The sequence below is a fragment of the Macaca fascicularis genome, chromosome 2, assembly GCF_037993035.2.
Source record: "Macaca fascicularis isolate 582-1 chromosome 2, T2T-MFA8v1.1".
NCBI lineage: Eukaryota > Metazoa > Chordata > Mammalia > Primates > Cercopithecidae > Macaca > Macaca fascicularis.
Window position 1 is genome coordinate 99,008,913 of NC_088376.1, and position 26,762 is coordinate 99,035,674.

A 26,762-nucleotide genomic window follows, 5' to 3' on the forward strand; every position below is an offset into this window, starting at 1 on the left:
CTTTCTATCTTCATGAGATCCAAATTCTTAGTTTCTACATATAAGTAAGAGCATATGATAGTTGTCTTTCTGTGCTTGGCTTATTTAGTTTAGCATGGTGACCTTTCGTTCCATCCATGTTGCTACAAATGACAGGATTTCGTTTTTTATGGCTGAATAATATTCTATTTTGTATATGTACCACATTCACATTTTCTTTTCTTTTCTTTTTTTTTGAGATGGAGTCTCGCTCTGTCACCCAGGCTGGAGTGCAGTGGCGCCATCTAGGCTCACTGCAAGCTCTGCCTCCTGGGTTCACACCATTCTGCCTCAGCCTCCTGAATAGCTGGGACTATAGGCAACTGCCACAACACCTGGCTTTTTCTTTTTTTTTTTGTATTTTTAGTAGAGACGGGGTTTCACCGTGTTAGCCAGGATGGTCTCAATCTCCTGATCTCGTGATCTGCCCGCCTTGGCCTCCCAAACTGCTGGGATTACAGGCATAAGCCACCATGCCTGGCCCACATCCACATTTTCTTTACCTATTCATCCATTGATGAGCACTTTGATTCCATATTTGAGCTATTGTGAGTAATGCTGCAACAAACATGAGAGTGCAGATACCTCTTTGGTATACTGATTTTCTTTCTTTTGGATATACGCTCAGTAGTGGAATTGCTGGATCATGTGGTAGTTCTAGTTTTAGTTTTTTGAAGAAACTCCATACTGTTCTCCATAGTGACTGTACTAATTTACATTCCCACCAACAGTGTACAAGGGTTCCCCTTTCTCCACATCCTCACCAGCATCTGTTACTGCCTGGTGTTTTGATAAAAGCCATTTTAACTGGGGTAAGCTGACCTCTCATTGTAGTTTTGATTTGCATTTATCTAACGATTAGTGACGTTGAGCACTTCTTCATGTACCCATTGGCCATCTGTATGTCTTCTTTTGAGAACTGTCTATTCAGATCTTTTGTCCATTTTTTTTTTTTTTTTTTTTTGAGACGGAGTCTCGCGCTGTCACCCAGGCTGGAGTGCAGTGGCCGGATCTCAGCTCACTGCAAGCTCCGCCTCCCGGGTTCACGCCATTCTCCTGCCTCAGCCTCCCGAGTAGCTGGGACTACAGGCGCCCGCCACCTCGCCCGGCTAGTTTTTTGTATTTTTTAGTAGAGACGGGGTTTCACCGTGTTAACCAGGATGGTCTCGATCTCCCGACCTCGTGATCCGCCCGTCTCGGCCTCCCAAAGTGCTGGGATTACAGGCTTGAGCCACCGCGCCCGGCCCTTTTGTCCATTTTTAAAACAGCTTTTTTTTTTCTATTTGTTTGAGCTCCTTGTATATTCCGGTCACTAATTTCTTGTTAGATAGGTAGTTTGCAAATATTTTCTCCTATTCTGTGGGTTGTCTCTTTAGTTTGATTGTTTCCTTTGTTGTGCCGCTTTTTAGCTTGATGTAAGCCCACTTGTCTACTTTCACTTTGGTTACCTATGCCATTGAGGTCTTAAACAAAAAAACTTTGCCCAGACCACTGTCCTGAAGCATATCTCCCGTTTCTAATCGTTTCACAGTTTCACATTAGACTTAGGTCTTTTTTTTTTTTGAGATGGAATCTCATCCTATTGCCCAGGCTGGAGTCCAGTGGCGCGATCTCGGCTCACTGCAACCTTGGCCTGTGTGGTTCAAGCAATTCTCCTGCCTCAGCCTCCTGAGTAGCTGGGACTACAGGTGCATGCCATCATGCCCAGCTAATTTTTTGTATTTTCAATAGAGATGGGATTTCACCATGCCGGCCAGGCTGGTCTCAAACTCCTGACCTCGTGATCTGCCTGCTTCAGCGTCCTGAAGTGCTGGGATTACAGGTGTGAGCCACCGCGCCTGGCCCAGACTTAGGTCTTTAATCCAGTTTGATGTGATTTTTTTTTTTTTTTTTTTTTTTGGTATGGTGAGAGAGAGTTTACTTCTTCTGCATAGTTATCCAGTTTTCCCAGTAACACTTATTGAAGAGACTGTCTTTTTCCCATTGTATATTCTTGGTACCTTTGTCAAAGATGAGTTGGCTGGGTGGGTTTACATGAGTTCTCTATTCTGTTCCATTGGTCTATGTGTCTATTTTTATGCCAGTACCATGCTAATTTGGTTAATATAGCTTTGCAGTAAATTTTGAAGTCAGATAGTTAAATGCCTTCAGTTTTATTCTTTTTGCTCAGGATTGTTTTTTCTATTGGGGTCTTTTCTAGTTCCGTATAAATCTTAGGATTTTTTTTTTCTTCTATTTCTGTGAAGAATGTCATTGGTGTTTTCATAGGGTTTGCATTGCATTGGTAAATTGCATTGAGTAGAATTGCCATTTTATTTGAGATGGGGTCTTCACTCTGTCATCCAGTCCAGAGTGCAATGGTGTGATCATGGCTCACTGTATGATCATCGTTCACTGTAGCCTTGACCTTCACTGGGCTCAAGTGATCCTCCCACTTCAGCTCCTCAAGTGGCTGGGACAGCACGTGCATACTGCCACATCTAATTTAAAAAAAAATTTTTATAGAGACAGGGTCTCACTATGTTGCCCAGGCTACTCTGAAACTCCTGGGCTCAAGTGACCCTCTCACTTTGGTTTCCCAATGTGCTGGGATTACAGGTGCAAGCCATCTCATCCAGCTATCATTTTAACAGTAATTCTTCCAGTCAATGAACAGGGAATCTCTTTCGTGTGTGTGTGTCCTCTTCAACTTCTTTAATGCTTTATAGTTGTCCTTGTATAGATCTTTCACTTCTTTGGTTAAAATGATCCTAGGTAATTAATACTCTCTGCAGCTACTATAAATGGGATGGCATTTTTTTCCCAAATTGTTCTCTTTGGGTGTAAATAAATGTTACTCTTTTTTGTATCTTACAATTTTACTAAATTTATTTATCAGTTCTATTTTTTTTGGTGAAGTCTTTAGGTTTTTCTAAATATAATATCATGTCATCTGTGAACAAGTCTAATTTGACTTCTTCCTTTTCCATTTTTCTTTTTTGAGATGGAGTCTTGCTCTGTCACCCAGGCTGGAGTGCGGTGGTGCCATCTCGGTTTACTGCAACCTCTGCCTCTTGGATTCAAGTGATTCTCCTGACTCAGCCTCAGGAGTAGCTGGGATTACAGGCACCCGCCACCATACCTGGCTAACTTTTGTATTTTTAGCAGAGATGGGGTTTCACCATGATGGCCAGGCTGGTCTTGAACTCCTGACTTCAGGTGATCCACCTGCCTCGGCCTCCCAAAGTGCTGGCGTTACATGCGTGAGACACGGTGCCCTGCCCTTCCTTTTTCATTTTGGTGCCCTTTATTTTTTTTTCTTGCCTAACTGCTCTGGCCAGTCCCATTCCTTTCAAATGTTTATTTATTTATTTTTTTTACATTTTTAAAATTTATTTTTATAGCAATAAGGGTCTTGCTCTGTCACCCAGGCTGGTCTCGAACTCCTGGGCTTAAGTGATCCTCTCACCTCAGCTTCCTGAGTGGCTGGGATTGCAGACATGCACCACTGTGCCCAGCTAGTTCCATTATTTTCAGATAAATTTTTTCAAATCCTCTAGAAACAGGTAATTTTTGTGCTTTTTAAACAGTTCATAATACACACAAAATATAAAATGTTTCTAATATTTATTATGTATATAACATATTGATAATCTCAAAGAATTCTAGATTCCTAAAGGATTTCTGTGTAAGTACTGAGAGATAACCTGTCTTAGCTATTGCTAGTCAGAACCAAAGAAAATACCATGAAGATTCTGAGGTCTTCCACCAAAAAAAGTTTCTTAAAAGAAATGGAGGCATGCGGTGGCTCAAGCCTGTAATCCCAGCACTTTGGGAGGCCGAGACGGGTGGATCACAAGGTCAGGAGATCGAGACCATCCTGGCTAACATGGTGAAACCCCGTCTCCACTAAAAATACAAAAAAACTAGCCGGGCGAGGTGGCGGGCGCCTGTAGTCCCAGCTACTCGGGAGGCTGAGGCAGGAGAATGGCGTAAACCCGGGAGGCGGAGCTTGCAGTGAGCTGAGATCCGGCCACTGCACTCCAGCCTGGGCGACAGAGCAAGACTCCGTCTCAAAAAAAAAAAAAAAAAAAAAAAAGAAATGGAGGCATGAAGGCAGTCAGGTAGTGACAGCAATGACAGAATGAGAAAAGTACTGCAACAGGTCAAAAAACTGCTTTTTTTTCCTGGTTCTGCTACACAATTCAAGATAATTTTAACCACTTCTCTGAGGCCCAATTTCTTTACATTGAGAAGAAGTTGGAATAAATTATCTTTCTGTGGACCCTTTAATACTCAGTTCCACAAATTCTGACTCAGAGGGGTCAGTGAGAACTCCGATCATTGGGAGGCAATAAACTCACTGGATGGCTTTGAGTAAGATGACTTTTGGTGTGCCTGTCAGTTGAAATCCTCCTATAAAGTCTCCAACCTCAACTCATCCCCAACCAGGGATGAGCTACATATTATGGATCCTTTTAGGAAAAAGTATCTTGCTAGTCACAACTATGTTCTCCCTTGAAGAAAAATGAGCAAGTGAAGCTACTGTTTAGAGAGAATGAAGCAGATGTGCAAAGGGATCACAGACAACCATCAGGGTAGGAAATACATCTTGCTTTACTGCTGAATCTCCAGTGCCTAGATCAGTGCCTTGGGCCTAGCAGACTTTCATGAAATAATTATTGAATGACCACTGAATTTCATTCCCTCATGTGGCTTCCATGAGATACTTCTGTATTTCTCTAATCATTCCATTATTCCTCCCCCTTACACTAGTGCAAGTTGCTTTCTTACAACCAGAAAGCTCTTCCAAATACACTATGATATTCTCCCCTTCATAACCACCACTTACTTCACTACAGGTACATGTCACGCCTCAGGAAAGACAACACCAGAGACTGGATCACATGTTCCCCGCTCACGAATATAGAATTGGCATGAGATTAGGTCGGTTGGTCAGCGGCACTAGAGTAAAGGTGGTGACAGACATCAATGCAGTGCATAAAGGCTGGCCAGCAGGTGAAGTGATAAGAAAGCAGACACAGAGAGGAAAGTAGACAATGGTGGTTCTGAGACATCCCTGTATTTTCCTGCTACGGACTGAACGTTTGTGTCTCCCACATCCCCATTCATATGTTGAAATTCTAACCTCCAATGGTATTTCGGGGTGGGATCTTTCACAGGCAACTAGTTCATAAATGTGGAGCCCTCATGATAGGATTAGTGCTCTTGTGATGGTTTCATAGGTTTATGTCAAAACCAATAAAAATTTATGCTTTAAATACATGCTGTTTCTTGTACTTCAATTGTACATAAAAGTTGCTAAAAATGTGGAGAGTTCAGTTATTAACTGATTTTAGTTAGAACAACCAGTAACGTACCAATAATGGAACAACATTTAAGGCGGTCCCTTATGACTGTGCTATTTTGGACTTAATATCAACACTTACTGATTTATTCCACTGCTTTGCTAACTCTCTTTGCCCTCTGCTCCCATAAAAGTGAACAATCATGAATGCCATAACAAAATTGGTAAACTCGGGCTGGGCACGGTGGCTCACGCCTGTAATCCCAGCACTTTGGGAAGCCAAGGCGGGTGGATCACTTGAGGTCAGGAGTTTAAGACCAGCCTGGCCAACATGGTGAAACTCCATCTCTATAAAAATACAAAAAATCAGCCGGGTGTGGTGGTGTGCATCTGTAGCCCCACCTACTTGGGAGGCTGAAGTGGAAGAATCGCTTGAACCCAGGAGGCGCAGGTTTCAGTGAGTCAAGATCACGCCCCTGAACTCCAGCCTGGGCGACAGAGCGACACTCAAAAAAAAAAAAAAAAAAAAAAAAAAAAATTGGTAAACTCTAATTCAGAATTAGTAGAACTAGGATGCAAGATCTTATATGTTCCTCAAATTTGTCAAGGTTTTGCATTTTAATCTCTAAATCCCTTCCAGGAGTTAAACATCAGTATAAACTGGGGTAACTGATTTTAACATAAACCAGTGTTATGGTTTATGTCAAAACCATCTACTTAAATTACCATCTCTTTTAAGGACAAGGCCACATATTAATTTTAATTCCCAAGTTTACAAGCACCACGTCTAGTACAGAGGAGAGTGAGAAGGAACAGGGAAAGGGATAAAGGATACAAAGTAAGACAGAGTAGGAAGAAAAAGGGTATGTGTGCAGAATATGTGTGGGTACTGATTATGCAGGGTCTTGTAGGCCATGATAGACATTGGACTTTAGTCTGATTGTAATACAAAACCATTGGTGATTTTGAACACACAAGTGGCATGGTCTGATTTATATGTATATACACACATACACATATATTTTGTTTTGAGATGGAGCCTTGGTCTGTCACCCAGGCTGGAAAGCAGTGGCGTGATCTCGGCTCACTGCAACCTCCAACTCCTGGGTTTGAGAGATCCTCCTGTCTCAGCCTCCTGAGTAGCTGGGATTACAGGCACGCGCCACCACGCCTGGCTAATTTTTGTATTTTTAGTACAGATGGGGTTTCACCATGTTGGCCAGGTTCATCTCGAACTCCTGACCCCAGGTGACGCATCTGCTTCGGCCTCCCAAAGTGCTGGGATTACAGGCATGGGCCACCGCACCTGGCCTAATTTGTATTTTAAAATAAGGATCACTCTGAATGCTATGTAGAGAATAAATTACACGAGGAAAATATAGAAGCAGGGTATATACCAAAGAGTATGCCAAGAATGGGTGCACATGTTCACTGAAAGACAGGGTGATAATTTTCATAGTAACTTTATTCATAACGACCACAAGCTGGAAACAACCTAAATTTCTATCAACGGTAGAATGGGTAAGTTGTGATGTAGTCACACAATGGACTACTACACAGAAGTAAAACATGAACTGCTACTACATATAACATGGATTACTCTCACAGATACAATGTTGAACATGACACGGAAGAGTGCATATAATTATCTCACTTATGTAAAGTTTTAAAACAGGCAAAGCTAATCCATGGTGATAAAAGGGGTTGGTGTGGGGGCCTGGGGAACATAAGCACACCTACTGAAGTGCTAGAAATATTCTACATTTTGACCTGGGTGGTGCATTCAAGGGCATATATAAAAATCCACTGAGGTGTACACTTAATATCTGTACATTTTAAAATTTTACCTCAATAACAAGTTAAAAATATATTGGAAGCAAGCATATAAATGAAGAAGTGGTGGTGTCTTCCAAATATTTCTGATTTTTCTCCCAGGTATATATAAGGACCACACTCTTCCTAGAACTTTAATGTGGCTATGTGATTTGCTTTGGCCAATGAAAGTGCTTTGAGAGTCCTTAAGTGATTTGCCATACTCTCTTTTTTCATTTCACAGTTAGCAGCCACACTCCTGATGGTATCTGCTTTGTCAGCCTGAGACCCAGAATGAAGGCAACTTAAGAGCACAAATTGGTGAACTTTGTCTGTAAAGGGCCACAAAATAAATATTTTAGGTTTTGTGAGATGTACACACACAGTGTCGCAACTACTCAACTCTGCCATTGTACAACGAAAGTAGCCACAGATATAAATAAATGGACAAGGCTATATTCCAGTAAAACTTTATTTAGACAAACAAGGAGCTAGACAGATTTTGCCCGTGGACCATAGTTTGGTCATGGCCAACCTATGATCTAAACCAAAGTCCCTAGGCAAGTTGCAATAGAAAAGTTGTGTGAGACAGTAAGATTTTGCCTTTGTTACCCAATGGCAAGCTAGCCCATGCTGACACAGAAATTGGTCCCTTGTTTTTTAAAATGCTAAAATACTGAATACTGGCTTAATGGTTAGCTGGAAGGCATTCAGGAAATTGCTATCAAAGAAGGAAGAAATAATTTACGCAAAAGTAATTTATATTATGGAAAGGTGAAACTGCCCCTTGAGATAACCTGAAAGGCAGATCATCTTACCCTTTACTAAAGAAAAAGACAGAGAAACAAAATATTTTGTAGTTGCTGTCTACTGCACTTGACAAAACGTATAGAAAAGAGATAACTCAGAACAGATGGGTCAGTTTGCAGGCAGAAATGAAAAGGAATACAGAATTCACAAATTCAAGTAGTTACTGGGTAGGATGAGGCAACATTTTAATAACAAAAAGATAAAAATGAGAAATCTTTTTTTTGTTTGTTTTCTTTTTCAGACGGAGTCTGGCTCTGTTATCCAGGCTGGAGTGCACTGGCACAATCTTGGCTCACTGCAAGCTCCGCCTCCTGGGTTCACGCCATTCTCCTGCCTCAGCCTGAGTAGCTGAGGCTACAGGCGCCCGCCACCACGCCTGGCTAATTTTTTGTATTTTTAGTAGAGACGGGGTTTCACTCTGTTAGCCAGGATGGTCTCGATCTCCTGACCTCATGATTCGCCCACCTTTGCCTCCCAGTGCTGGGATTACAGATGTGAGCCACCGCGCCGGGAGAGAAATCTTTTAAAAAATAAAATAAAAGAGAAATCCTTTAGCCAAAAGGCTGATTAAAAGCCAGTTTTGCAGCCAGGTGCAGAGGCTCACACTTGTAACACCAACATTTTGGGAGCCCGAGGCGGGCAGACTGCTTGAGTCCAGGAGTTTGAGACTAGCCTGGGCAATATAGCAAGACCCTGTCTCCACACAAAAATACAAAAATTAGCTGGGTGTAGTCGCATATACCTGTAGTCCCAGCTACTTGTGAGGCTGCAGTGGGAGAACTGCTTGAGCCAGGAAGGCAGAGATTGCATTGAGCTGAGATTGCACCAGTGCACTCCAGCCTGGGTGACAAAGTGAGACCCTGCAGCAAGGACCAAATCACTGGATGACTATGACACCTACTGTTAAGATCTCTGAATGACTTAGTATGCCTCAGACTAAAAGTCCAACTAAGATTATACTAGTTAATCCCTTAAATTGGTCAGAATGGCTTAAGGAAATAGACTAAGGGTGTGGCTTTCCCACCCAAGCCTGAAAAGCCTCAGTTACCCAGAAATTAAGTTCAGAGAGGCATGGGAACAAGAAGGCAAAGAAATACAACAAACTTTAGAAGTATACATTAACTAGATGTTACTTTTGGGTCATCTCCCTTTGGGTGATAAGGACATTCTGCAGGTATAAAAACAAGTGAACTGAAAATATAGTGACCAGAAGGGCTGAGTCAGTCCTCTATTTTGTTAAATTTACTTACTTTTAAATCCCAGAAGAGCCAAAAATCATCTGTAAAGGAAAGTAGCAAGTAAATAGCATGCCATTTTCTCCTAGTGTTGATGCCTACAAAAGGAAAAATGATTATTAACTCTTAGGCGGCATTATCTTTTTCCAATACTAAACGTAACATTTTAATCACTTAAGTATTGTTTTAGTTCACTAAATAGTTGTCCAATCTTTTCCATCTATATGTAGGTTCCTTTGGAAATTAAAAAAATATATATATACACACACATATATATGTATGAAACACTGTTCATAAAGGGCAAAAAAAAAATAAGATTCTATACATGGATATACAAACTTAATATTACATAGTGGATTTGGTGTGTATATCTGGTTGTGAATCCTGAGTTTACTACTTACTGTGTTTACCACAGAAAAGCACAGTTTGTTTAACATTCACATAGTAAATATTTGAGTCACATGCTAAGCGCTACACTAAATTCTGGGAATACAACAATGAGGTCCCTAGTTACAAAGAACTTATCTTCATTTTTCAATTAGTAATATGAGGATAAAAGTTACCCAATGGACAATCTAAGGCAGAATGACTGTGAAGGTCAAATAAGACTGTGAGAGAGCTTCAAAAATTGTAAAACACTACACAAATACTCGTTTGTCCAAACATTTATTGAAATGCCAGGCATTGTGCTAAGCACTAGAGATATAACAGTGAACAAGGCTTATATGGTCCCTGCCCTTACAAAGCTTACAGTCTAGCAGTGATCAATAAGCAGTAACAATAAAGTGTGCCAAGTGTATGTTTGGGAAAGAACAGAATGTAGAGGGAATGGAGAGTAAGGGCACCTAATCTAGAGAGCATCAATGAAGGTTTCCTAGATGAAGTAGCATACTGAGACCTTAAAGATGAAGATAAATTTGTATAGTACCCTAAGAGCAATGGTGAAAGCAGTGCAGTGATATGATCAGTAAGTCTTTTGGAGCAATTTAGTTGTAGTGTAGAAAGGAATAAAAATAAAAACAGGGAGACTAATAAGGAGGCTGTTGCTATAATTAGGTAGGTTAATGGCCTGAATTAAAGTGGTAGCATTGGAGAATTGGGAAAAAGGACAAATGAATGGTTGGTAGTGGTAATGCCATTTAGTGAAAGAGGAAACATGAGAGAAGCAGGATTGGGGGCAAGATCAATAACACGTAGTGCCTGAGACAGCAAAGAGGATTTGTTAGCAATTAGATATATCAATTAGGGAAGGTCTAGAAAGGAGATAATGAATATGAGAGTCATTTGCATATAAGTGGTAACGAAACCATGGAAGGAAATAAGATCAGCTAGCGAGATGACATAGAATAAGGCAGTCTAAAACACATTTTAAAAAAAATACGAAGAACAGATATTTAAGGGAAGAGGTGCCTGCAAAGACTAAGACAGCATACCCGGAGATGGTATCTTCTCAAAGCTAAAGTAATCAAGTGTTCAAGTGTTTCAAGGAGGGTAAGACTATTAACAAGGACTTAGTGAGCATAGTAGAGCAATTTGAGTAGCAATACGGGAGACTGGGAATACAAATTTGTCAAGAAAACTAGTAGGAATGAGCTACAGGGCAGTAACTGGTAAGGACATATTTTTTTTTTTTTTTTTTTTTTTGAGACGGAGTCTTGCTCTGTCCCCCAGGCTGAAGTGCAGTGGCATAATCTTGGCTCACTGTAACTTCCACCTCCCGGGTTCAAGCGATTCTCCTGCCTCAGCCTCCTGAGTAGCTGGGATTACAGGCGCACACCACCACGCCCAGCTAATTTTTTTTTTTTTTTGTATTTTCAGTAGAGATGGGGTTTCACCATGTTGGTCAGGCTGGTCTCGAACCCCTGACCTTGTGATCCCCCCACCTCGGCCTCCCAAAATGCTGGGATTACAGGCGTGAGCCACCGCGCCTGGCCGATTATCGTTTTTTTTAAAAGGTACTTATTTTAACTATATTCACTGCTACAACAGGACCAGTAACAACTGTATTTATAAAAACAAAAACAAAAAAAAAACTGCCATGCAGTTACAGAATTACTTAATACAGAAAACACGAAAATACACTTTTTTTTTTTCTACAAACAAGACTAGCTTATAGCAAATTCTCTATAGCTAAGGGTCAATTTAAAATCCTTGGCTTATATCTCCCCCTCACTCAATGACTATACGATACAAACTAATTTTATTAACACCTTAAGCAAAACATAGTAGAATTTCACAAAATGTACAAGATTTCAATATTTAAAGAACTGGTGTTAGAAAGCGGAAGTGGCTTTCAGGTCTTCCAATCTTTCTCTCAGGTAATAAAGCTCTGCCGTGGGAAATTACCTGCAGATTTTTTTTTTTTTTTTCCGTTTTCCCACTATGTTGTTTTTCTAGATATGTAAGCTTACTCTATTAACCAAAATCTCAGCTTGATCATTCTTGATAAGTACCTAATCGATATACAATTTTTTTCTGCCTTAAATATGTGTAACAGGACAGAGCCCTTAAATCTGATTCAATTATTAATTCCCAATTTACAGGTGCTACTGTGAGCTAACAGAACTTATCAATGCCTTTATTGTACTTTACCAGCCAAATTTAGAAGGTTGGAATTAGTCTCTCCTATGTATTCTGTCAGTTTGTCCACCTTGCACTTTTAATTTTGCTTCTAATGGTAAAGTGCTCTATCCCTTGAAATAATCTACATTTTGGGAGGGATAATTCTTCATTGTGCCAGGCTGTCCCATGCACTGAAGGGCATGAGTGTCTTTAGCCTTAAATGCCAACAGAAGCCCCGAGTAAATATGACAACCAAAAAAGTGCCCCTACACATTTCTCAGCATCCTCTGGAAGGACAGGTTACTGCCTCTATTTGAAAGCCACTGGCACAACTTTGGTTTTCAGGCTCTTATGGCATTTATTTTAATTGCCCAGACATCAATTCCATCTAAATTCTTAGTTGTAGCCTGGTTCCTTGAATTTGCTGGAAGGTGTTTCAATAGTTAAGACAGGACTTTGGAACAATAATTTTTAAACTGTATAATACTTGAGAAGATCTATGAATATAAGTTGGATCCTGTTTATAATTAGTTTTACATAGCAAACTTTAAGATTGCCTTTTCACGGTTAACAGAGGTTTAGAAATTACCGTTTTGGCACAAAGCAGATTATCTTAATGGAAATACAGAATTATTGAAATCTGTGAATAAGACTGCTTTTAAATATTTCTACTTGTGTGCTATCTTAAATATAGAACGTGTTCCACAGTTCCAAATTTTAGAATCCATTTCTAGCATCTAAAAAAATCTGATACTGTATCATTTTAAAACAAAGTGTTTACTTTAAGCAGGATTTTTTTAAATACAGCAGCAACATCCACGCAGGTAAGACAAAAAAGCTAAAACATCTCACACCTCCTAATCCCGGAGTGCAAAAATCTTTTTTCCTCATCCTTTTTGATAGGGCCAAACTTGTGTCTACAGTAAAAAAAAAAAAATTACTAACTGGCAACCATTAAGATTCTATACTTACCATAGTCCTTTAATAGGCAAGCTGATAAAATAGCCCCTAGTTATAAAAAAAAATCCAAGGAAAACCCCCAATAATTAGTCTTATCTCCAAATTGCAGGAAATCTCCTATATCAGCAACTTAAAATGATTCTAATGACTTCCTCTATCAGTAATGTCGGTATCACTGAGGTGGGTGATGGGGAGGGAAAAGGGAAGAAATTTGTCAGTATTACCTTCGGACTCAGAAATGTTTAAAAAAGAGTCTCAAACATTTTGATAGTTACAAAACACCTCCACTGTATGTATCATCTTCCTTTTCGGAAACTTATGAACTTGCTATGTGAGTTTCTGCAAATTGGTTCAAAAGCACATTTAACGAGTTGATAATTTAAGACTATATGAATCAGAATTTTAACACTCCATTAAAACAAGAGCTGAAATTTTTGGCATATATCTTCAGAACACCTAAAAAACAGACCGCAAATTCAACTCACATTAATACTAAATCTCTTTAAAATTAACTATATCATAAAAGACAACGACTTTGTCATTAAACTAAGTTTTAAAAAAGGTGGCATTCTCATGTTTCAGTCCCATGCTGCCATTTGAGATGAAAAAAAAAGGCAACTGTCAGAATTTTAATTGTGATCAGTTTGGACGGCTGGTACTTGGTACTTTCTCACAATCCAAATTAGTAAACTTGAAAACTCAAACCGATTTTTGCTTTTAGAATTAAATTCTTGTTGAGTTTTTCAATCTTGTACTACAAAGTCTTATGGATTAGATTCATTTCTTTCTCTCACAAGATCATCCCAACCCGGCTCCATTTCAGTTGTGGCAACCCGAAACAGGGCTTGGAGATGCTCATCTGTCAACGGCTGACTCAAAGTGTGTTGGTTTCGTGTCAAATATGAAAAAGCCTTTTCGCAGATTTGGTTACTATCAAACAAGGATGCGACCTTACAGGCAACCCCTTTGATAATTGGGTAAGATTCAGCAGACAATCCAGCATAAAACTGCCCCAAGTCTTTGACTCTGTATTCATTCCAAAGATTAGTGTTTGCCTGAAGTTTTGTCAGCTCCACCCTCACTGAAATAGGTGCATATTCAGGTTTAAAGTTAAATGGATTTGAAAAAAGTTCTAAGTCCTTTTTAATGAACCTGAGGTCCTTAAAATGCCTCTCAAATTCTTTTTGTAGACGACAGATCACCATTTGATACCTATCAGGATCAAATATTTTTTGATCTTCCTTATTTTGCTGTTTTAGCTCATCAACAACTTCTCTGAGGGCAGGAAAGTCTGTTAGATTTTTTTCCTCAATATGTCTTTGAAATAAATTCAGCTTAACTTCGAAAGTACAAATATGGTCAAAGGCAGCAGCAGCAAAGACTTTACTAACTCCTAATTCTTCACTGAGTTCTCGAAGGTGTTCCATAATGTCTACCAAGAAGCCAAAGTCACAAAGCCATTGTTTGTCTGAGAAGTGGACTGTTGTTGCCCCTACTGAAACCAAGAAAGCTTCCAGTTCTTTTCTTAGAGAGAATATTAGTTTTAAAGTTTTCCCTCTCCTAAGCCAATTGTTCAGACATCGTCCATTAACCCTTTCGCCATGCTCTGATTCAGATTCAGTTAGTAAAGTCTGAAATTCAGGTCGCCTAACGCCTCTGGTCTTAATCAAAACTATCCATTCAGATATGGTATTTACGATCTGATTAACATCTACATCATAGGAGCTCAACAGTTCCAAGTGAAGAAATCCTGAATAATGAATCACATTCCAACAGTTGGGGCTTACAGCCTTTTCTCTCATGTATGAGACGAGTCCTGAGTTCTCACCAATCATCCTCAAAGTATGGGTCGTAGTCAGTCCAACCATTCTCTGCAAGCTAAGCCCTGCTGTCTGCAGGGCCTCTAGGATTGCCGACATGAGCGCACCAACACTGAAATGATGAGTCAGGTTGATTATGGTCAGAAGATCTTCTTGCACCTCCAGCTCAGGGCCTACCCCGCGGATAAAGACCAGGAGGTAGTTCTCATAGGCCACAAAAGCCTGGTCGTCCAAGGCAAGAGAATAGGCTTTAAAGTCCCTGGCTCGGTTAAAAAGCTGGCTGCGTAGATTCTCGTCAATGCTCAGGATCCTCTGCCTTGTGATCTCTGGAGATAAGTCAATGCCTTGCAAGACGCTTACATGCTCGGGCAGTACCTCTCTCAGCAATACCTCCATACACTGGTATACAAAGTCCCCCTCACCCCAGCCGCGACCCTTCAAGGCCAAGAGGCGGCAGAGCCCGAGGCCTGCACGAGCAGCTCTCTCTTCAGGAGTGAGCGAGGCCACGGGCAAGTCGCCCTGACGCAGACGCTCCACCAGGGCCGCGCGCTCGCCGTCTGCCACATACCGCTCGTAGTATTCGTGCTCAGCCTCGTAGTGGCGCCTGACGTCGCGTTCGCGGGTAGCTACGATGAGGCGGCGACAGACCAGGCACAGGGCCCCGTCGCCCTCCGGAGGCTCCACCACCAAATAACGCTGGGTCCACTCGGGCCGGAAAACTAGAGCCTCATCGACTTCCATCTTGCTTCTTTTGGGCGTCATCCACATTCTGCGGGAGGCCACAAGACCAGGGCCAACGTTAGAAAGGCCGCAAGGGGAGAGGAGGAGCCTGAGAAGCGCGAAAGCACCTCCTCCGCTCTGCGACAGATCACCTCAGCGGAGGCACACAAACCCAGCTCCGGAATCTCTGCCCCTATTGGCTGGATATTTCGTATTCTCCGAGCTCCAAAAACGAACCAATAGGAAGAGCGGACAGTGATCTCTCTAATGCGCAAGCGTATATCCTTCTAGGTAGCGGGCAGCAACCGCTTCAGGGAGGGACGAGGAGACCCAGCAACCCACAGAGTTGAGAAATTTGACTGGCATTCAAGCTGCCCAATCAATAGCTGCCGCTGAGGGTGGGTCTGGGCGGCGTAAGCTACAGCTTGAAGGAAGAACGTGAGCACGAAGCACTGAGGCGATTGGCTGAAGGCACTTCCGTTGAGCATCTAGACGTTTCCTAGACTCCTCTGGCGCCAAAATGTCGTTCGTGGCAGGGGTTATTCGGCGGCTGGACGAGACAGTGGTGAACCGCATCGCGGCGGGGGAGGTTATCCAGCGGCCAGCTAATGCTATCAAAGAGATGATTGAGAACTGGTACGGAGGGAGTCGAGCCGGGCTCACTTAAGGGCTACGACGTAACGGGTCGCTCCTTTCAATGGTGCGGACACGCCTCCTTGCCCAAGCAGAAGCATGTACAGCGCATGCCCACAACGGCGGAGGCCGCGGGGTTCCGTGACGTGCCAGTCAGGCCTTCTCCCTTTCCACAAACCGTGTGTTTTCTTTACCGCGAGACTTTTTAAGGGTTGTTTGGAGTGCAAGTGGAGAAATATACTCAGTGTTGTCGTAATGGTACCGTTAACTAAGGAAGCCACTTAATTTAAAATGATGGTATGCACAAGATGCAAAGTTGAAAGATGTATAAAAGCTTAGGATGGGGAAAAAAACCTTTTTTTCAGAGGATACTGCGTTACTATTTTCTTGCTTTTCATTCATTCCAGAAATCATCTGTACACATCCAAAGGCACAATTCATTTTGAGTTTCATTCAAAACAAATCGTTTGTAGTTTTAGGACAGGCTGATGCACTCTGGGCTTGACTTCTGATTACCCTATTGTTAGATTAGTGACCCCACTTAGTGTTTTCCTGTCCTTTACTTGGGAGGGCGCAATTCGAAGATACCAGATTTCATGGGTCATCCGTGGATTTTGAAGCTTATAACTGTCACAAAAAATGTGGAGGGAAGAAATTTGAAACATGTGGAAGGAAAAGTGAGTGTGGACTATAAACTTCCAAAAAGACATGCCCAAAATACACCTAAACGTTATGTCAGATCATTTTGTTAAAATCAGTTGATGTTAGTGAAGTCCGTATATTAATAGAAAAAAGAATGCTTCAGTTAGGAGTGGTAGGTTTCTAGAGGGATTTATTGTGAAAGTATAAAGTATTCAGGGCAATGGGACTGAAAGAACAGTGGGTAGAAAGGACCACTGAAGGAAAGGAAGAGAATTGGAAGGTAGATGAAAGAAGGAACAAGAAATGGGGGGATGTTTTCTCCTTTTCACTTGTAATAGTAGTAACAGAAGCAGTGGCAGACTTGCATTTGTTTCTACTATGTTAGAATGAATGACAGAACAACTGGGCCTATTATTGTACTGTGCCAGAATACTGTAAAGCAAAACTGAACGTACTAGCTTGGTGGCTTGTAATTAATTCCTTAATTACAAGTGGAGATTTTTTATTTTATTTTATTTTATTTTTTTGAGTTGGAGTCTCACTTTGTCACCCAGGCTGGAGTGCAGTGGCGTGATCTCAGCTGACTGCAACCTCTGCCTCACGGGTTCAAGGGAGATTCTCCTGCCTCAGCCTCCCGAGTAGCTAGGACTGTAGGTGTGTGCCACCACGCCTGGCTAATTTTTTGGATTATTGTATATTTTTTTGAGATGAAATTTCACTCTTATTGCCCAGGCTGGAGTGCAATGGCACGCTCTCGGCTCACCGCAACCTCCACCTCCTGGGTTCAAGTGATTCTCCTACCTCAGCCTCCCGAGTAGCTGAGATTACAGCCATGTGCCACCATGCCCGGCTAATTTTGTATTTTTAGTAGAGACAGGATTTCACCATGTTAGTCAGGATGGTCTCGATCTCCTGACCTCAGGTGATCCACCCACCTCGGCCTCCCAAAGTGCTGGGATTACAAGCGTGAGCCACTGCGCCTGGCTCAAGTGGAGATTTTTATATGGAGTCCAGCTATACTCTTTTTAATATATAAGTTGAGCTGACTAATACAACTTCAATACAGGGGCCCATGAGAAGGGTCTATAATGTTTAAGTAACTTATTGTCTTCTTTCTTTTTTTTTTTTAAGATGAAGTCTTACTCTGTTGCCCAGGCTGAAGTGCAGTGGTGTGATCTTGGCTCACGGCAACCTCTGCCTCCTAGTTTCAAGCGATCTTCCTGCCTCAACCTCCAAAGTAGCTGGGAATACAGGCGTGCACAACCACGCCTGGCTAATTTTTTTATTTTTAGTGGAGATGGGGTTTTGCCATGTTGGCCAGGTCTTGAACTCCTGACTTCAGGTGATCCGCCCACCTCGGCCTCCCAAAGTGCTGGGATTACAGACATGAGCCCCCATGCCCAGCCTATTGTTTCTGAATAAAGAATTGTCTATGTGGGGAAGAGATAACTCTCGTGCAGCCCATGATAGAAAATTTGTTTTCTCTAGCAGGTGGTCTATGCTTGTAGGCTACTCTTTGAAAGCACAAAAAATGTATTGACTTCTTTTTTTTTCTTTTTTTTTTTTTTTTGAGATGGAGTTTTGTTCTTGTTGCCCAGGTTGGAGTGCAATGGTGTGATCTCAGCTCATCGCAACCTCCACCTTCTGGGTTCAAGTGATTCTCCTGCCTCAGCCTCACAAGTAGCTGGGATTACAGGCATGTGCCACCATGCCCGGCTACTTTTGTATTTTTAGGAGAGATGGGGTTTCTCCATGTTGGTCAGGCTGGTCTCGAACTCCTGACCTCAGGTGATCCACCCGCCTCGGCCTCCCAAAATGCTGGGATTACAGGCGTGAGCCATTGCCCCTGGCCAAAAAATTGATTGACTTCCTAAAGATTTATTAACTTTCTGCATTACTGTTTTTTTCTAACCTGCATCATAAATATAAAAGGGAATAGTAGAGAAAATCGTTCAGAATTTGTATTTTTTAGTGACATTTTATTAGAGTCACTAAGGAACCTGAGGCTGAATAAAGTTCAGGTAAAAGTAAAATTAGTTAAGAAGAGGCATCTGCCAAAAGAAATCTATTTTTAACTTCTTGCTGTCTTTCCTAGAGGAACAGAAATAGTGCTGAATGTCCTATTGGAAATGATGGTTGCTGTGCCGTCTGTTCCCTCTCTCACACAGTGTGTAAACTCATACAGTGTATGAGCCTGTAAGACAAAGGAAAAACATGTTAATGAGGCACTATTGTATTTGTTTAGAGTTTGTTATCATTGCTTGGCTCATATTAAAATATGTACATTAGAGTAGTTGCAGACTGATAAATTATTTTCTGTTTGATTTGCCAGTTTAGATGCAAAATCCACAAGTATTCAAGTGATTGTTAAAGAGGGAGGCCTGAAGTTGATTCAGATCCAAGACAATGGCACTGGGATCAGGGTAAGTAAAACCTCAAAGTAGCAGGATGTTTGCGCACTTCATGGAAGAGGCAGGACCTTTCTCTGTTCTGGAAACTAGGCTTTTGCAGATGGGATTTTTTCACTGAAAAGTTCAACACCAACAATAAATATTTATTGAGTACCTATTCTTTGCTGGGCACTGTTCAGGGGATGTGGCAGTGAACAAAATAGATTAAAATCTTTTCTGATGCTTACATTATAGTGGTGGGAGACAAAAATGGGTATAATAAATAGTATGTCAGATAGCATTAAGTGCTGTGGAGAAAACTAAAGCAGGGAGGAAGATAGTGTGCAAGCTGGAAAGGATGCAATTAAATTGAGTGGTTCAGGAAGGCTTCCATGTGGATGTGATATTTGAGGGACCAGTGGAAGTCAAGGAGCAAATTGTGAGGCTACCTAAAGGTATTGGCATACAGAATAATATATGCAAAGACTATTAAATGGAAGCATACCTGACGTGTTAAAGGACTATGAAGGAGGCCAGTTTGTCTAGAGGCTGAAAAGGAAAGAGTAATAGATGAGGTCTAAGTAAGAACATGTAAATCCTTGTGGGCCAAGGTAAAATCTTTAGCTTTTTTTCTGAATATGGTGGGATACTATTAGAGGGTTTTAAGCAGAGGTTGCGTGGTGTGGTGAGTTTTTTAAAAAAAATCCTTTGTCTTTCTGTGTGGAAAATAGCAGGACAGGGCAGAAGCAGTCTGTCCTGCAGACTGCTTGGTCGCAGTAAAGATGTAGGAAGCAGTGAGATTCTGGGTTGATTGTGGAGGCAGAGCTCTCAGAATTTGCTGATATAGGTTGTGAGAGAAAGAGGAATCAGGAATGATTTCAAAGTTTTGGTCTGGTAAATGGAAGAAGGAGTTGCCATTTACTAAGATGGGAAAGACTATGAAAGAAGCAGATTTTCGGAGAGATCAGAAGTTCATTTTGGGGCATGTTCAATTTAAGATGCCTGTTAGTTGGATGTTTATGTGAGTTTGGAGTGCAGGGTGGAGATTTAGGGATGAATATTTGGTGGTTGTCTGCATTGTAAAGGTATTAAAAGCCACAAGAAGGCTGGGCGCGGTGGCTCATGCCTATAATGCCAGCATTTTGGGAGGCCGAGGCAGGCAGATCACCTGAGGTCGGGAGTTCGAGACCAGCCTGACCAACATGGAGAAACCCCATCTCTACTAAAAATACATAATTAGCCGGGTATGGTGGCACATGCCTGCAATCCCTGCTACTCGGGAGGCTGAGGCAGGAGAATCGCTTGAACCCAGGAGGCGGAGGTTGCAGTGAGCCGAGATTGTGCCATTGCACTCCAGCTTGGGCAACAAGAGCGAAACTCCATCTCAAAAAAAAAAAAAGCTTTGAGACTCACCTGAAAAGATACTCAACATCATTAGTCACTAGGAAAATGAATAAAAACCACAGTGAGATATCACTTCATACCTATTAGGATGGCTATTATCAAAAACAAAAACAAGTGTTTGCAAGGATGTAGAGACTGGAATTCTTGTGTATTGCTAGTGGGAATGTAAAATAGTGCAGGGTGCTATGGAAAATGCTGTGGCGATTCCTCAAAAAATTAAACAGAATTATCATATAATCAAATAATTCCACTTCTGAGTTATTCCCAAAAGAAGGGACACAAGCAGATATTTGTACACTCATATTCATGGCAACATTATTTACAGTAGCCAAAAGGTGAAAGCAACCTAAGCATCCATCTGTGGATGAATGGATAAACAAAATGGAATAATTTCAGCCTTAAATAGAAAGAAAATGTTGACACATGTTGCAACATATACGAACCTTGAAGACATCATCTTAAGTTAAATAAGTCGGTCACTAAAGGACAAATATTGTGTGATTCCTCTTATGAAGTTCCTAGAGTAGTCAAATTCATAGAGACAGTAGAGTGGTGGTTGTCAAGGGCCAGGGGGAGCGGGGAGAATGGAAATTATTGTTTAATGGGTACAGAGTTTCCGTTTGGGGAAGATGAAAAAATTCTGGAGATGGATCATGATAGTTACACAGCAGTGTGAATATAGTTAATGCCACAGAACGGTACATTTAAAAATGGTTAGGATGGAAAATTTTCTGTTACATGTATTTTACTGCAATTTTAAAAAATTAGAATTTTTTTTCCCCTTTTTTTGGAGGCAGGATCTCACTCTATTGCCCACACTGGAGTGCAGTAGTGTAAGCATAGCTCACTGTAACCTTAAACTCCTGGGCTAAAGCAGTTCTCTCATCTCAGGCAGCTGAAGTAGTACGTGTAGGTGCACACCACCATGCCTGGCTATTTTTATTTTTGTTTTTGTAGAAATAAGGCCTTGCTTTGTTGCCGAGGCCTCCCAAAGTGCTGGGATTATAGGTATGAGCCACTGCGACCAACCCTGGAGATTTTTTTTTATTTTTTTTGAGACAGAGTCTTGCACTGTTGCCCAGGCTGGAGTGTAGTGGCACGATCTCGGCTCACCATAACCTCCGCCCGCTCCTGGGTTCACACCATTCTCCTGCATCAGCCTCCTGAGTAGCTGGAACTATAGGCACCTGCCACCATGCCTGGCTAATTTTTTGTATTTTTAGTAGAGATGGGGTTTCACCGTGTTAGCTAAGATGGTCTCGATCTCCTGACCTCGCGATCTGCCCACCTCGGCCTCCCAAAGTGCTGTAATTACAAGCGTGAGCCACCGTGCCCGGCCGGAGATTTCTAATAAAGAAGCTTGTCAATTAAACAAACAACAAAAAGCCCTGAGACTGAATGAGATAATCAAGAGAGTATGTGTAGATAGAGAAGAGGTCCAAGGACGGAGTCTTGGGTGACTCTGATGTCAAGAAGTGAGGACATGAGGCAGAAACAGCAGTGACTGAGAAGGAGCCACCTAGTAAGAAAGGAGGAACACCAGGACAGTGTGGTATTCTGGATTCCAAACAAGGAAGTTACTGCTAATTTTAAAGCTCTTCTCAGGCTGGGCATGGTAGCTCACACCTATAGTCCCAGCACTTCGGGAGGCTGAGGTGGGTAAATCACTTGAACTCATGTGTTTGAGACCAGCTTGGGCAACATGATGAAACCTCATCTCCACTAAAAATATAAGAAATTTAGGTCAGATGTGGTGGCTCATGCCTGTAATCCTAGCGCTTTGGGAGATAAAGGCAGCCAGATCATTTGAGGTTAGGAGTTTGAGACCAGCATCTCCAGCATGGCGAAACCCCATCTCTACTAAAAATACAAGAAAAAATTAACCGAGCATGGTGGTACATACCTGTAATCCCAGCTACTCGGGAGACTGAGACATGAGAATTGCTTCAACCTGGGGGGCGGAGGTTGCAGCAAGCTGAGATCTCATCACTGCACTCCAGCCTGGGTGACACAAACTCTGTCTCAAAAAAAATAAAAAAAGAAAAAGAAAAAAGAAAAAAAGCTCTTCTAAGAAGATTTTTTTTTCCTGGATTAAATCAAGAAACTGGGAATTCAAAAAGATTTGGAAAAATGAGTAACATAATTATTTATTCATCTTTTTGGTATCTAACAGAAAGAAGATCTGGATATTGTATGTGAAAGGTTCACTACGAGTAAACTGCAGTCCTTTGAGGATTTAGCCAGTATTTCTACCTATGGCTTTCGAGGTGAGGTAAGCTAAAGATTCAAGAAATGTGCAAAATATCCTCCTGTGATGACATTGTCTGTCATTTGTTAGTATCTATTTCTCAACATAGATAAATAAGGTTTGGTACCTTTTGCTTGTTAAATGTATGCAAATCTGAACAAAGTTAGTGAACTTTTAACTTTCTAAGATGGAGAATTGTTCATAAATAAACTATTTTACCTACAGAGACCTCTGATATTATATGTCTCTTGATGGAAGTACCCAATACCACCGATGAAGTTTTCTTGTCAAAAAATCAAATGTGAATCTTATCATTACTTAGGTCTAAGTACCAATATGTGAAAAATATAAGAGACAAGGAAGGTGGTAAATAATTCTGAGATTGGGAGACTACATGAAAAAAGACTTGTTCCCTTCAACAGATAGACAGCAGGGAAAAAAAGAGTAGAGAAAGGAATAGAGAACCTGTAGATTAAAAGACATTTAAGGGGCATATGAACCTGGTCCAGTGTATGACTCTTACCTAAATCCTGATGGAGCAAACTACACAACATTTTTTTTTGAGACAAATATTTGAATACAGGTTGACTATTTGATGTCATTAAGGAGAAATTATGAATTATCTTGGTATAAAAATATTGTCGTGGGGTTTTTTTTGAGTCCTTATCTTTTAAGATATATCCTAAAGTATTTGTGGGTAAAATTATATGACATATCATAGGAGTATATGATTTAGAAAACAGATTAAAATATAAAAGGATAAAATATGATCTTATATTTTGTGACTCACTTCCTCATGGATATCTTTCTACCCAATAAATATAGGCCTATCTAGGTTTTAATGGCTACATAGTATTCTGTTACCTGTATGTACTATAGTTGGTTTAGTTTCCTGTTGAATATTTATGCTCTTTGACTTTTTTTCCTGTTTAAGATTCTTGTTTTTTGTTTTCTTTTTTTTTTTTTGAGACAGAGTCTTGCTCTATTATCCAGGCTGGAGTGCAGTGACATGATCTCAGCTTACTGCAACCTCCACCTTCTAGGTTCAAGCTATTCTTCTGCCTCAGCCTCCTGAATAGCTGGGATTACAGGCGCGCACCACCATGCCTGGATAATTTTTGTATTTTTAGTAGAGACAGGGTTTGGCCATGTTGGCCAGGCTGGTCTTGAACTCCTGACCTTGAGTGATCTGCCTGCCTTGGCCTTGCAAAGTGCTGGGGTTATAGTCATGAGCCACTGCATCTGGCCCTGTTTAAGGTTCTGATGAGTATTCTTATAGGTATACTGTGTTTCGTTTAATTGTTTCCTAAGGATAAATTTATAGAAATAACATTCCTTGGTAAAAAAAATATATATATATTTTAAAAACTGTATTAGTTTCCTGTTGCTGTCAAAAAATTTCCAGAAATTTAGTGGCATTAAACAATACAAATTAATCATTCTACCGTTCTGGAGATCAGAAGATATGGGTCTTACTAGGCCTCACTAGGCTAAAATCAAGGTTTTGGCAGGGCTGTGTTCCTCTATGGAGGTTCCGGGGGACCAGAGAAACTATTTTACAGTAGTTATTTTAAGGGAATGAAAGTGAAGATGGGGTTGGGCAGTCAAAGAGGCTATTACTTTTCATTTTTGGCCTTTCAGTAGTTTGAATTTTTTTATCATATACATGTATTACTTTAATTTTTAAAAAGTAAAAGGCAGGTGTGATTCAGTCTCTGTAATTTAGATCAATTTACAGCAAACTAGGGTGGTCTCATGTATCGTCTTACTCACAGTGACCACTTGATTATTCCAAGAAGGGACAATTTCCAAGACTTGGTTTACACTGAGACTGCCCCTGATTTTAAGGATACCTTAGATCAAACTCTAGGAAGGCAGTTTCATTTTGGCCTTGCAGCTACCTGGGTCATTTTCCAAGCCCATGGCCTCCTGGAGTCTTCACCTAGTTGTAGGTTATCTTTGTGGCTGTTATTTCACTGTAATTACACAGGGAAGATTTATTGAGGGATTTCTGTGTACCAGCCATGGTTCTCAGCACTTTGTATTAACTCTTACTCCTGACAGTAACTCTACAGAGGTTCTGCTGTTACCCAGTTTTACATGAGGGAAACATGGCCAGAGGACACAGTTAGAAAATGGCAAAGTGGGGATTAGAAACTAGGCAGTTTGACTCCAGAGTCTGTGCCCCTGTCCACTTGGCTCCACTGCTGGGGAAGAGGCCTCTGAAGCAGTAGGACCATCTGCTGTGCCGTGTGTAATGGCAGTCTGTCTTCCTGGTGTGATGTTGTGTTCTACTCTGCATTTTCATGTCTTTCCTTATACAGGTCTCAAAATCATTTACTTTTTTTTTTTTTTTTTTGAGACGAAGTCTCACTCTGTTGCCCAGGCTGGAGTGCAGTGGCACAATCTCCACTCACTGCAACTTCTGCCTCCCAGGTTCAAGTGATTCTCCTGCCTCAGCCTGCCAAGTAGCTCGGATTACAGGCACATGCCACCACAGCTGGCTAATTTTTGTATTTTTAGTAGAGTTGGTATTTCACCATGTTGGCCAGGCTCTTCTTGAACTCCTGACCTCAGGTGATCCACCCACCTATGCCTTCCAAAGTGCTGGGATTACAGGCGTGAGCCACTGCTCCTGGCCTTATGTTTTTTAATGGTGCAAATTAGCTCAATTACATAAACCAGGAAAATCCAGCTAGGACCTGGTGATCTCTGAGCCTGACCCATGTGCCTTTCAATGAACTGAACTTGCCACAGCTGTATTTACTGTCTAATGAGATGCTGTCACACAGACCCCATCATAGCACAGTTCCTGAGTTACACCTTTACATACTGTAATATCCTTCTTGTGAAAAAAGATACAGATTCCAAAGGTCTGAGAGACCAATCTTGGTTATAAAGGGGAAAAATGGTCATGGGTTTTTAAAATTTGTTTTGTCTTAATAGCATAATTTCAAATTTACATTTCTAAATGAATAATTGCTTATATAAAACAGTTTTGAGTAACAACGTAAAACACTATCTATTTGGAGTGATTCCTTTACCCACTTCTGAAGGCAAGTTTTGAAAAGTACTAGAAGACACTTCATTGAGAATATTATTAAACATGCCTATAGTTCTACCACCTGAACACAATTGCTTATTAACACATTAATGTTTTGGACTTCTTAATACATATTTTTCACTTGTTCTAGTAATTATGCTGCAGATTGTTTGATCATTTTTTTTTCAGCATGTCATCAAAGTGAGCAAAGTGCTTCTCATTGCCACATATTAATAAAAAATGGAAGAGGCAGTTCAGATAACCTCTCCCTTTGATGAGGTGACAGTGGGTGACCCAGCAGTGAGTTTTTCTTTCAGTCTATTTTCTTTTCTTCCTTAGGCTTTGGCCAGCATAAGCCATGTGGCTCATGTTACTATTACAACAAAAACAGCTGATGGAAAGTGTGCATACAGGTATAGTACTGACTTCTTTTACTCATATATATTCATCCTGAATGTATTTTTTGCCTGGATCTCAGAGTAATCCTGCCTCAACACTAGTGTTATCTTTTTTGGCAGAGATCTTGGGTACGTTTTCTTTTCTCCCTATTGATAAATTAATAATCCACCGCGATGATTATTAGGTAATACTCTTACTTCATGGATTCTTAAAAGATATGATATAATGTATTACAAGTGCCTAGCAAGGTGTCTGTTACACATAGGTGTTCTAAGTAAATGGTAGCTGCTAATGTAATTTCTGCCCCTTTGTCCTTCAGTTGGGGTATTGCTTTGGACTGATTAGAGGGCTGTGGCTGGGATGCTAAAGGTTCATGTTTCCTTAGCTGGCTCCTGAGCCACCAGCTCCCACCACCTGTGTATGCCTGTGCTGGTTTGCCTTCCCACAAGTAGCTGCTCTCTGTCTGTTATGCTGGCACAGTTTTCAGAAGCTGATGAATGGCCTTGAAACAGAACAAAAATGGGATTCAGGATAACAAAATCGCACCTTTGTTTTTATAAGCACTGGCCATTCACTAGTTGAAGACTGGTGGGAGTACCTAATTCATGCCAAAAAAAAGATAATTTTTAAAAATCACACAGATTGTTTGTAGATTAAAAGGGAAAATAGGCTGGGTATAGTGACTTTGCCTGTGACTTTGGGAGGCTGAAGCGGGAGGATTGCTTGAAGTCAGTTTGAGACCAGCCTGGGAAACAGAGCAAGACCCCGTCTCTACAGAA

General features: G+C 41.0%; 2 protein-coding genes and 1 long non-coding RNA gene across 14 annotated transcripts in view; 1 reads left to right on the forward strand and 2 right to left on the reverse strand.

Annotated features, from left to right (window-relative positions):
- Positions 1–6,752: 6,752 nt before the first annotated feature.
- On the reverse strand, positions 6,753–9,312 carry LOC135969691 (uncharacterized). The gene is made up of 2 exons (XR_010585071.2): positions 9,178–9,312; positions 6,753–7,449 (listed from the first exon to the last, which is right to left on the reverse strand). It is a non-coding gene; the product is annotated as an uncharacterized lncRNA (long non-coding RNA).
- A 502-nt stretch (positions 9,313–9,814) lies between these two features.
- Positions 9,815–15,369, reverse strand: EPM2AIP1 (EPM2A interacting protein 1). The gene has a single exon (XM_005546629.5). It carries the CDS (start codon positions 15,270–15,272, stop codon positions 13,449–13,451), a length of 1,824 nt encoding a protein of 607 aa, XP_005546686.1. The 5' UTR covers positions 15,273–15,369; the 3' UTR covers positions 9,815–13,448.
- A 314-nt stretch (positions 15,370–15,683) lies between these two features.
- The window catches only part of MLH1 (mutL homolog 1), a 54,698-nt gene continuing 43,619 nt past the window's right edge, over positions 15,684–26,762 (forward strand). For 6 of the 12 annotated variants that reach the window (XM_005546623.5, XM_005546625.5, XM_074031642.1 and 3 more), the window contains exons 1-4: positions 15,684–15,860; positions 18,832–18,922; positions 22,467–22,565; positions 25,924–25,997. In XM_005546623.5, the coding sequence (XP_005546680.3) occupies positions 15,745–15,860; positions 18,832–18,922; positions 22,467–22,565; positions 25,924–25,997 (380 nt within the window). In that variant the 5' untranslated portion in view covers positions 15,684–15,744. The remainder of the gene's footprint in view (positions 15,861–18,831; positions 18,923–22,466; positions 22,566–25,923; positions 25,998–26,762) is intronic. The other 6 variants (XM_074031640.1, XM_065540345.2, XM_074031643.1 and 3 more) reach the window with 1 other exon arrangement.